At 42.0% G+C, this 12,716-nt stretch overlaps 1 protein-coding gene across 1 annotated transcript in view; it reads right to left on the bottom strand.

Annotated features, from left to right (window-relative positions):
• SLC25A24 (solute carrier family 25 (mitochondrial carrier; phosphate carrier), member 24) overlaps positions 1–11,919 on the bottom strand; it is a 52,404-nt gene extending 40,485 nt beyond the window's left edge. The window contains exon 1 of the mRNA XM_008581222.1: positions 11,527–11,919. Within this exon, the coding sequence (XP_008579444.1) occupies positions 11,527–11,709 (183 nt within the window). The 5' untranslated portion in view covers positions 11,710–11,919. The remainder of the gene's footprint in view (positions 1–11,526) is intronic.
• Positions 11,920–12,716: the final 797 nt, after the last annotated feature.

Here is a 12,716-nt window from a genome sequence, read left to right as displayed (position 1 = left end):
CACTTCCAGCTGAAACTTCTGACTCTTCACCATCACTTTATTTTCCTAATGATTTCCATTTCAGTAAATTAAAATTCAGATTATTTCCTCCACTCTTTAATGTCCTAAAATGTGATTATTTTTTCACTGAGTGCCTCAAATGACACCCAAACATTGGGACTGTTTTTTAGAATGTTCTGATGTGGCCTTTGATGAAAAACATGCAGGGAGGAGGAGGAGAAGGGGGAGGAGGGTAACGAGAAGAAAATGACAAAGAAAATAAAGATTCTTTTTTTTTTTTTTTTGGTAGGGTTTCTCCCTCTGTTGATCTGTAGCCACAACCACGCATAATGCACGTGGTGGTGGCCACAGGAGCCAGGCAGCCTGCGTGTGGCAAGGACACTCTCCTCCCCACACCATCTTGGCCACTGCCAGGAAATATCCTATTATACTACTGCAGGTCCATTATGTTCTGTTCTTTTTTTTTTTAGTAAAGTAAATCATTTATTTATTTTATATATATATATTTTTAAATTTAATTTAGTTTTATTTTACTTCTCAAAATATATTGTAGTTGATTTTCATGCCCCTTTACCCATTCCTCTCCCCTCTTCTGATCACCCCACACGCACATCGTATCTGTGCACTTGGCTTAAGTGGGAATAAAAATTTCAAGGAATTTTTGTGGTTATGCTGTCTTCTTCCCCCACCCTTTATTTGATTGTGTGTTTATTTATTTACTAATTTTAGGCTCCCACAAATAAGTGAGAACATATGGTATTTCTCTTTCTGTGCCTGACTTGTTCACTTAATATAATTTTCTCTAAGTCCATCCATGTTGTTGCAAATGGTAGTACTTGGTACATGTACCACAGTTCCCTTATCTCCTCATCCGATGATGGACATTTGGGCTGATTCCAGCTCTTGGTTATTGTGAAGAGTGCTGCAATGAACATTGGGAAACAAGTATACCTTCGACTTGATGATTTCCATTCCTCTGGGTATATTCCCAGCAGTGGGATAGCTGGGTCATATGGTAGATCTATCTGTAATTGTTTGAGGAACCTCCAAACCATTTTCCGTAAAGGCTGCACCATTTTGCAGCCCCACCAACAGTGGATGAGAGTTCCTTTTTCTTCACAACCTCTTCAGCATTTATCGTTCAGAGTCTTTTGGATTTTAGCCATCCTGACTGGGGAGAGATGGTATCTCAGTGTGGTTTTGATTTGCATTTCTTGGATGTTGAGTGATATTGAGCACTTTCTCATACGTCTGTTGGCCATTCATTATATCTTCCTTTGAGAAATGTCTGTTCAGCTCCTTTGCCCATTTTTTAATTGGGTTATTTATTTTTTTGTTGTAAAGTTGTTTGAGTTCCTTGTATATTCTGTATATTAATCCTTTGTCAGAGGTATATTTTGCAAATATTTTCTCCCACTCTGTTGGTTGTTTTTTTACTCTGTTGATTGTTTCTTTTGCTGTGCAGAAGCTTTTTAGTTTGATATAATCCCATTTGTTTATTCTACCTTTACTGGCCTGTGCTTTTCGGGTCCTATTCATGTATTCTGTACCCACTCCTACTTCCTGGAGTGTTTCCCCTATGTTTTGTTTAAGGAGTTTTATTGTTTCAGGATGTATATTTAATTCTTTAATCCACTTTGAGTTGATTTTGGTATATGGTGACAGATACGGGTCTAGTTTCATTCTCCTACATATGAGTATCCAGTTTTCCCAGCACCATTTGTTGAAAAGGCAGTCTCTTCCCCAGTATGTAGATTTGCTGCCTTTGTCAAAGATCAGATGGCTGTAGGGATATGGGTTAATTTCTGGGTTCTCTGTTTTGTTCCATTGATCCGTGTGTCTGTTTTTATGCCAGTATTGAATTTGTAGATCACTTTGGGTAATATGGACATTTTCACAGTGTTAAGTCTTTCAATCCAAGAGCATAGGATATCTTTCCATCTTCTTGTGTCCTCTTTAATTTCTCTCAACAGTGGTTTGTAGTTCTCATTATAGAGATTTTTCACATCCTTGGTCGGCTTTATTCCTAAATTGTTTTTTATTTTTTTGGTGGCTACTGTAAATGGGATAGCTTTCTTGATTTCTTTTTCTGCATGTTCACTGTTGGAGTATAGAAATGCTACTGATTTTTATGTGTTGATTTTGTACCCTGAAACTTTGCTGAAATCGTTTATCAACTCTAGGAGTTTTTTTATAGAGGCTTTAGGCTGTTCAATATATAGGATCATATCCTCTGCAAAAATGGACAGCTTGACTTCATCCTTTCTGATCTGGATGCCCTTTATTTCCTTCTCTTCTCTGATTGCTCTGACTAGTACTTCCAACACTATGTTGAATAGGAGTGGTGAGAGTGGGCATCCTTGTCTAGTTCCTGTTTTTTTTTTTTTTTCCTTTTTGTCTTTTTCTCGTGTCCGGCAACGTATCGCAACCCTCAGTGTCGCGCCCGTACCGGACCGGGACCGGCAACGGGATCGCAAACCTCGGTGCTGCGCCCACACCTCGCTCAGCCAGTGAGCGGGAACCGGTCTGTATGTGGGATCCGAACCCTCAGCAGGAGCGCCGCCGCCGCTCCCAAGCGGCGCACTGTAGCAGTGCGCCACCGGGCCGGCCCCTCTAGTTCCTGTTTTTAAGGGAAGAGCTTTCAGCTTTTCCCCATTCAGGATGATATTGGTAGTGGGCTTATCATATATGGCTTTAGTTATGTTGAGATACTTTCTGTCTATGCTAACTTGTAAAGAGTCTTTATCATGAAAGCATGTTGAATTTCGTCAAATGCTTTTTCAGCATCAATAGAGATGATTGTGTGGTTTTTGTCTTTGCTTTTATTCACGTGGTGTATTACATTTATTGATTTGCATATGTTGAACCAACATTGCATCCCTGGGATGAATCCCACTTGATCATGGTGTATAATTTTCTGTATGTGTTGCTGTACCCTGTTAGCTAGTATTTTATTGAGGATTTTTGCATCTATATTCATCAAGGATATTGGCCTGTAATTTTCTATTTTTGATGCATCTTTGTCTGGTTTTGGAATCAGGGTGATGATATTTGCCTCATAGAATGAGTTTGGGAGAATGGCCTCTGTCCGTTTCAATCCTTTGGAATAGTTTGTAGAGAACTGGTATCAGTTCCCCTTTGAAGATTTGGTAGAACTCTGCAGTGAACCCATCCGGTCCTGGGCTTTTCTTTGTTGGGAGCCTTGTGATAATAGCTTCAATCTCTTTTATTGTTATTCGTCTGTTCAGATTTTCTATATCTTCTTGCCTCAGTTTTAGTAGCTTGTATGCATCCAGAAATTTATCCATTTCCTCCAGAATTTCAAATTTGTTGGCACATAGTTGTGTATAGTATTCTTTAACGATTTCTTGTATTTCTGAGGTGTCAGTTGTAATTTCACCTTTTTTATTTCTAATTTTTGTTATTTGGGTTTCTCTCTTCTTTTCTTATTCTTGCTAAAGGTTTGTTGATTTTATTAATCTTTTCAAAGAACCAACTTTTTGTCTCCCTGATCTTTTGTATTGTTTTTCGTGTTTCTATTTCATTTAGTTCTGCTCTGATCTTAATTATTTCTTTCCATCTACTAACTTTAGGTTTGGATTGTTCTTGTTTTTCTAGATCTTTAAGGTGAAGTGTTAGGTTATTTATTTACTATCTTTCCATTCTTCTGAAGTAAGCATTTAATGCAATAAATTTCCCCCTTAAAACTGCTTTTGCAGTATCCCACAGGTTTTGGTATAATGTGTCATTATTATCATTAGTTTCAAGAAATTTGTTGGTTTCCTGTTTAATTTCTTCTTGGACCCACATGTCATTAAGTAGAATGTTGTTTAATTTCCATGAGTTTGTATAATTTTCAGAGTTTCATTTATTATTCATTTCTAATTTTAATCCATTGTGATAAGAAAAATACATGGAATAATTCCAATTTTTTTTAAATTTTTTGAGACTTGCTTTGTGACCTAACATGTGGTCTATCCTGGAGAATGTTCCATGTGCTGATGAAAAGAATGAATATTCTGAGGTTGTTGGATGGAATGTTCTGTAGAAATCTGCCAAATCCAATTGGGGTCTAAAGTATTATTTAGATCTTGTGTTTCTCTGCTGAATTTTTGCCCAGATGATCTGTCCAATGATGAGAGTGGACTCTCCACTCATCCATTTCTCCAATGATGAGAAAATAAAGATTCTTAAGAGGAGATAGGATTACTAGATAATTATGGGAAAATTAGTAATAGCTAAATACTGTATCTCCTTGTTCCTCATGCTACATTCTACTCTCAGTCCATGTTCTCATATTACTAAGACCTAGAAGAACTTAATGTGAATTTTCTCTCTTCTAAAACACTAATTTCATAATGAGGAGATTTGGAAACGTGTAGAAAAGAGAAGTCGTATTAGAAGAAACTGTAGTGGTTTCACATCTACCTGAATATTAATTCTGTCTCAGTACTTGCTTTGAAGCATTTTTTCTTCCCTGGGTAATTGTGGAACAGTTAGCTGGTTAGCTCTTATATTCTTTATGCCTTTTTTCTACATTCTATTCTTATATTCTAAATTCTATCTAAGATCTAAAGAAACAAACAGAAATTTACTCTCTTCTAACTGTTAAATTCATTACAAAAGCTTGGAAACATGAAGAGGAGATCAAATCTGGTGAAAATTTACAGAGATTTCACTTCAAGTTGAGTATCTCTCTTAGATGCAAACTGTTATCTTGAAACCTTCTGTTGAAGAGTCACCCATAGTTCTTTCTAGATACTTGAGGAGACAATCTTCTCAATCCTTGACATTACACGAACTCTTGACCTATGCCTCTGAAATTTTCTCCCATAAAGATTGACCATGTAATCCCAATTCCAAGTATTTGATTGGCTACTGTTTCCATGTGTGATAATTAATTTTATGTGTCAAGCTGACTGGACTAAAGAATGCCCAGATAGCTGGCATAACATGATTTGTGGTGACAGTGACCCAGGGGTCTCACATTGCAAGATGGTGGAAGCAGAGAGAGCAGAGAGAGAGCAAGAGAAAGACAGACTCTCCTCTCCTTTTAAAGCCCTCAGAACCATATCCTTGACAACCATTTTTAATCCATTCACTACTGCAGGGTCCTACAATCCAATCACCCAAGGCCCTACCTTTCAATTACCATAATAGGATTTCCCACCCTCTTAACAGTCACAGTGGGGTCTAAGTTTCTAATACCCAAAACTTGGGGGACACAATTCAAGTTTCAGTGAGGTTGGAGAGACATAATTCAATCCACTACATTCTACCCCTGGCCCCCCAAAACTCATGTCTTTTCACATGCAAATACATTCATTTCATCCCCAAAGTCTTGATTTGTTTGAACTCAGAAGTCCAAAGTTCAAAGTCCCATTTACAATGTCTCAAGATACAATGGTGGGACAAACATAGGGTACATGTTCCCATTCCGGAGGGGAGAAATAGACCAAAAGAAAGGAGAAACAGGTCCCAAACAAGTCCAAAACCCAGCAGGGCAGGCATTAAATCTCAAAGCTCGTGAATCTTGTAACTTGAATCAATGTCCTCTGCACACTGGTGTGGGGGTTGGGTCCCCAAGTCCTTGGGAAGCTCCGCCTCCTATGGCTTTCTTGGTTGCAGGCCACACATCAGCTCTCCCAGGCTGTTGTTCCACTCTGGTAGCTCCACAGGTCTGGGATCTCCATGGTGGTACCACTCTCACAGCTCCATTAGACATGGTGCTGATGGAGGGTTCTCTGCTGCAACTCTCACCCCAAGTTTCCACTCGGCATTGCTCTAGCAAAGGTTGTCTGTGGTGATACAGCCCCTGCAACAGATCGCTTCCTGGGTCCCCTGACTTTTCCATACATTCTTTGAAATCTGGGTGGAGGCTCCCAAGGCTTCCTAGCTCTGGCAATCTGAGAGCCTACAGACCTAACACCACATGGGTTCCACCAAGGCTTCTGGCTTGTACTTTCCAAAGCTGCAAGTCCAGCCATACCTGGGGCCAATTTACCCACAGCTAGAGTAGCCAAAGCATCTGGGGTGCTGGTGCTGGAAGAAGCTTCCCGAGTTGGTCCTGGGCAGGGAGCCTGTGGAGGGCTCCTCAAGCCTGTTCCCCAAGACCATTCTGTCTCCCTAGGCCTTTTGGCCTGAAATGGGAGGGTTGGCCTCAGAGGCTTCTGCAATGCCCTCAGGGCCTTTTTCCCCTTCTCTTGAGAATCCTGTTCTTTTGTGTTAATCTTAGTACCATTGAATTTTTCTACTGAAAATGCTTCTCTACCACATGGCCAGGCTGTAAAATTTCCAAATCTTTGCACTCTGCTTTCATTTCAAATTCTGGCTTTATGTCGTGCTTTTGCCGCCATAACTCAGCACAGCTGTCACAAGTAGCCATGCAGCTTCCTTAATTCTTTGCTGCTTAGAAATTTCTTCTGCCAAATACTTTGCTTCACAACTCTTAAGTTCCAACTTCCACAAAGTCCTAGGGCATGGTCACAATGCAGCCAAATTCCTTACCAGATCTTTGCCCTGGTTTCCAATAAACTCCTTCTTATTTCTACATGAGACCTCCTTAGAAGGGTCTTTACAGTCCATATTTCTATCAGCATTCTGTTCACCACCATGTAACCAGTCTCTAAGACAGTCCAAACTTTCCCTCGTCTTTTTTCTTCTTCTGAGTCCTCCAAACTCCTCCAACCTCTGCCTAACACCAGTTCCAAAGCTGCTTCCACATTTTCAAGTATTTGTTATAAGTAACACCTCACTTCTCTGGTACCAATTTCCTGTATTAGTCCATTTGTGTTGCTTATAACAGAATACATGGAACTGGGTGATTTACAAAGAAAATGAATTTCATTGCTTACAATTTCTGAGGCTGGGAAATCCAAAGCCCAACTGGTTGTGGTGACAGTGACCCAGGGGTCTCACATTGCAAGATGGTGGAAGCAGAGAGAGGAGGGAGAGAGCAAGAGAAAGACAGACTCTCCTCTTCTTTTGAAGTCCTCAGAACCATGCCCCTGACCACTGTTTTTAACCCATTCACTACTGCATGGTCTCACAATCCAATCACCTCTTCAAGGCCCCACCATTCAATTACCGTAATAGGATTTCCCACCCTCTTAACAGTCACAGTGGGGGCCAAGTTTCTAATACATAAAACTTGGGGGACACAATTCAAATTTCAGTGAGTTTTGGGGGGACATAATTCAATACACTACAGGAAGTGAAAAACATTTTTACTTTCAGAACAAAAGTTGATAAAGACATATCCAGAATGGATGAGGGCTTGGAGAAGCAGGCACTGTCAGTCAACAGAGAGTACAAACGAGTTCCAGGTTTCTGAAGACAATACATATCCTAATTTAAAATGTGTATAACCCTCAGACTCAGAAATTTCCACTCCTCAAAATTTATCCCATGAAGATAACTGGACCAAAAAGAAAAAATGAATACAAGGAGCAGTCAGCGGTGGTTAGGGAGCTGTGTGGCTCAATGAACCTTCCAGAGAACCTGCTGCAGGGACAGAGTTGACTGACAGCCTACCCCTGCCACACCTTTGTACTTTTGACCCACTGCAGCACTCACACCAAGTCCGCACTTGCCCTGGGCTGCTCCAACCAATGACTAGGCACACCCTAGGTACTATCACTGGGTACCCGATGAGGGATTCTCCTAATAGCTAACATTTCCTCAGTGACTCCTCATTAGCATACATGAGACTTTCTAAGAACTATGCTGTGGTCAGGAGTTCTTCCGAAACCAAACCTTCTTTCTCGCACTCTTTTCACTGGGGTTCAACTTGCATCGTGCTCTGAAGACTCCCTGGACTTACTCCTGCTCCCTCTCCCTTATCCTTCACAGGCATTTCCCCCAATAAATCTTTACGCACCCAATCCCATCTTGGTTTCTGCTTCTCGGAGGACCAGAACTGATGCCATTAGTACCAGGAGTGGTCCAAAACAAGATGCGGTAACATGGGGTTTAGGGACTGGCTTACTCACCACCCAGCAGGCAAAGGACACCCCATGCTGAGTAGTGTGGGGCAGGTATTATCCCTTGCACAAGGTGAGAGCCCAACTACTGACCTGGGAAAACAACCTGGCTGAGGAGAACACTGTGGCTGGCGCAGTGATTCAGGCATTTGAAAAAAATGCAGGAATTATAGTATAAGGGCAGACAAAAAAGCATAATGATAAAAGAACAATTGACCAGAAAAATGTAACAGTGCTAAATTTTAATACACCAGAGGCACAGTCTCAAAATATAAAGGGGAAAAATGGACAGACTTGTAGAGAAAAGTTGGCAAATCCACAATCATAAGAAGGAGATTTTGACACGCCTCTTTTCAGTAGTGATTGTAGTAACAGTATTAAATAATTTAAAGGCTAATAGTTATTGTGCTTATTAGGCACCAGGAATTATTCTAACTACTTTACATATTTTAACTCATTTAATCTTCAAAATAAGTCTGTGAGGTAGGTATTATATTTCCCTCTGCCACAGATGAGGAAACTGAGGCCAGAGAGGTTAAGAAAATTTCCCAAAGTTAACTAATAAGTAGCAGAACTGAGATTTAAACCCAGGTAGTCCGACTGAATTTTTCATATTTTCTTATAAGCTTAGTTATAAATGTAAAAAGATGTTTTATCCAGCATTTCTAGGTGTCATGCAACAGGAGAATATTTGGCTATCTTGTCCTAATATGCTAGAAACAGAAGCACTAACAACCACTTTAAAATTAAATTTTGTCTTTTTTTCTTTAATTATTTCAAAGTGGGCCACTGCCTTGTTCAGGGTACAAGGGTACTACTTCAAAAAGTTCATGGAAAAATAGTATTAGAAGATAAAACGAATTTTTCCATGAACTTTGTAAAGAACCCTCGCATTTCAAGTCATAGCCTTAAATCTTTTTGTATTACTTTACTTAGATGAATAAGACACAATCCTGATCCTCCAGATGCTTGGTCTTAGTGGAAGGCACAATAAACAAATTAAAATAATGCCATTTGAAAATTATAACAGTGGTGTTATGTGAGACAAAGGACCTACACATAGTGAGGTGCGATCAACTCTTCTTTGGAGGTTGATCAAGAAAAACTCATAGAGGAGGTGACATTTATCCAAAGTAAAAATAACTTTTTTCCCAATCATAAAAATAGAGTACATTAATTTTTCTAAATTGAAATAATAGAAAAATTATAAAGAAAAATGTAGAAAAGTAATCCAACTCCTACCACCCATAAATAAGCATTATTCTTTTATTGAAGAAAGTACAGTCAAAAAAATGCTTGGAATGGTTAATAATGTTTAGTATGAGCACAGGGAGTGATAGTCCCTGTGTATGTATAAAATGCATACTTATGAATATGTACAAAATATATACATATTGCTATGGGTTATATGTGTCTCCCCAAAGTTTATGTTTTGGAAACTTAATCTTGTTTGTAACAATGTTAACAGGGTGGGAAATCCTATTATGATAACTGAAAGGTGGGGCTTTTAAGAGGTGAATAGATTTGGGCCGGCCCGGTGGAGCACTGGAGAGTGCACCGCTTGGGAGCGTGGTGGTGCTCCCGCTGAGGGTTCGGATCCCATGTGGAGACCGGTTCCCGCTCACTGGCTGAGCACGGTGCGGGCGCAACACCGAGGGTTGCGATCCCGTTACCGGTCAGTAAAAAAGACAAAAAGGAAAAAAAAAAAAAAAGGTGAATAGATTTGTACCCTCGTAATCATAATCAGATTAATCCATTGATGGTTTAATGGGTGGTCATGGGTGTGGTTATGATGGCTTTATAAGGAGAGAGGGAGAGAGAAGCTTAACTCTCTCTTGCTCAGCCCATTCTTACCATGTGCTACCCTACACTGCTGTGAAGAGTCACCACCAAGAAAAAGTCCCTCACCAGATGTGTTCCCTGGACTTTGGACTTTTCCGCCTCCAAAACTATAAGAAATAAATTTCATTTCTTTATAAATTACCCAGTTTCAGGTATTCGGTTACAAGCAACAAAAATGGACTAATATACATATATTATAGTGATAAATATATGCTATCCTATTCTACGTATTTGCATACACACAGCTTTATACAATTTATTTTATAACTTCTTCTCATATAGATTCTGGAAAACTAAAGACCTTTTTATTCCTGTTTTTATTTGACTTCCCTCTTTCTTAATCAACCTTGTCAGAGGTTTATTTTATTAATATTCTCAAAGAACCAGCCATAAAACATATCTAAAAATGTAAAGCACACTGTTAAACACTTCATGAGTCAAAGATGAAATCATGTTGGAAATTAGAAAATACCTGCAACTAAAAACAAAAATACAAACTTGTGGGATGCAGCTAAAGAAGTGATTAAAGGGATTATAGCTCAAAATTAATGTCATACATTTAACTCGGGAACTTAGAAAAAGAGCAAGTGAGTAAACCCAAAGAAAGTGGAAGGAAATGAAGAAAGAGAAATGAATGAAAGAAAAGAAAAAACAGAGACAAGCAGCCAAAAGTACCTAAAGTTGGTTCTCTCAAAGAATGAGGAAAATGGATAAGCCTTTGGTAAGACTGACGGGAGGAAAAAGGATATCAGGAATGACATAGAGAATCTGCCTACAGAGACAGAATTTTTATAATATCGTTAAGTGAATATTACGAACCTTGGACAAAATGGGCAGTTTCCAAAAATACTGTAACTTACTAAATCTGACTCAAGAGGAAACAGTAAAATGAAGAGGCCTGTAACTACTAGAGACATTGAAAGAACAGTTTAAAACACTATGCAACAGTTGGTGGCCCTCATAGTAGCCCAATCACGTCCCGTCTCTGGATGGGGAATGCCAGTGTCCTCTCACGCTTCAGAGGGGTTGGGAAAGTTCCAAATCTCCCCACCCTGGTGAGGAGGCTGAACTTCAGGGCCACAATTCAGGTGACTCAGAGAAGAGAAATTGCTCTGGGACGGGTCAACCCTTTAGATCAATTTATGTACCTAGGGCATTAACTTAAGAATGTCTTCAGCAATGGAATGTCACCATTCCTCCTCAACAGGAAGTTTGGGGAAGCAAACAATTGGTTTTCAAATAGTTTTGAAACATTAGACGACGCTGGCTGCTGTAACAAAGCAGCTTCGAAGAGGTACAAAGTGTGATCCTTGTGGGACCCACCGAAGCCTGAGAGCTAAAGAACGATTAAATGATTGCAAAGGTACAAAAAAAGGCAGAGGAAAAGAACGTGGGATGGATTCAGAACAAAAGCATGTGGGACAGAGTTAAAAAATTTTAACAGTGCCCGTGGGACAGCGTATTCACACCGCTAATTTTATCTGGAGAAATGCCGGTAGCCTTTCGGATCCCGATCCGCTTCCCTTAGGAAGTAACAGGCCGCGCGCCCCATTCCCGAGTTTCTGACCCCACCGCGGGCTGGAAGCCACAGCTCCGCCTTCTTCCTGGCAAAGCCTCGGGCCACCGCCCGCCTCGCCCTGGCAGCATCCTGCAGTGCCCGCAGCCCTCCCTGCGCGCAGGCGGCACCCCAGCAGCGACCCACCTCCTCGGCGTCCCGGCCCAGGGGGATGCCCAGGCTCCGGAGCCCCTCCTGCAGCTCGCCGATGTCCACCACGCCGTCCCCGTTGCGGTCCAGCGCCTGGAAGAGCGTCTCGTAGCGCGTCGGCGGTTCCGCGCTCTGGCAGGCCGCCGTGGGCAGCACGAAGCCCCGAAGCCAGCGCAGCATGGTCCCGGAGGCGCGGGGCCGCCCTGCCGAGGGAAGTCACGCAGGAGAGGGCTGCCGGGGCTCACCCAGGACCCGCGCGAGGCCTGGCTGGAGGAAGCCCGCGGCCGATCAGCTTTGGGGGCGTTGTCTGGGGCGAGGCTTTGGCGCGGCGGGCAGGACGCGAGAGCCCAGACGCCACCGGAGCCCCGCTCGGCGAGCAGGGAGTGGCCGCCGGGCTGCTGCTTGGGAGGAGCTCGCCGCGCGTCGGCCTCCGCGACAGGCGCCGAGGGACGGGCCAGGCCTGCCTCCGGCGGCAGGAAGTAAAAGGACTGCGGGGTGGGTCCCCGGAGCGGCTGTGTGCACCAGGAAAGCGAGCTCTGCTGGGTCCCGAGTCCAGCTGTCAGGGCTGCGGGTACGAGGAGGAAGCCCTCAGGTGGTCGTGGGGGCGGGGGGCGTTGAAGTGCAGCTTACTCAGCTTAAAGCCCCTGTGTGGCTTGGAGCCAGGGCCAGCTGCCCAGAAGTAGTTCTCTGTGCATGGAAACGGCCACTTTTTCTCGTACGGATCTCTAACTTTTTCGTGTGACTCCACAGACAGTACGCATCTTTGGGCCGGTTTTCCATCTACAAAAGTGAGGAAGTTGGTGGTGCACACCTGGAATGGGAATTCTGCTTTAGGAAATGGAGGAGTTAAATCGAAAAGCAGCTATTAGAGCAATTAAAAAAACGAAAAGGAGAAACCCAGGGGCCTTTTGCAGAACAGATCAACATAATCCAGTGTACAATGGTTTTTAAAAAAAAAAAAAAAAAAAAAAGGACTAATTTGGTAAGCAGCTTAGATAACGTGATCTGCCCTTAATAAAGCTTACGAGGAATCTGCTAGGAGCACTTATTAGAAAAACCTCAGGCTCCTCCCTCTCAAAATGGGTGCAGTTCCAAGGTTTGGGGTTTATTACCCAGGTCAGACAGAACTTCCTACTGCATAACATGGCATAAGGGAAGGAATACTGGACAGAAAAAATACCACGGCC

Source organism: Galeopterus variegatus, unplaced genomic scaffold, assembly GCF_000696425.1.
Source record: "Galeopterus variegatus unplaced genomic scaffold, G_variegatus-3.0.2 Scaffold2301, whole genome shotgun sequence".
NCBI lineage: Eukaryota > Metazoa > Chordata > Mammalia > Dermoptera > Cynocephalidae > Galeopterus > Galeopterus variegatus.
Note: the sequence above shows the minus strand (reverse complement) of the source record. Positions and strands in the feature narration are given on the sequence as shown.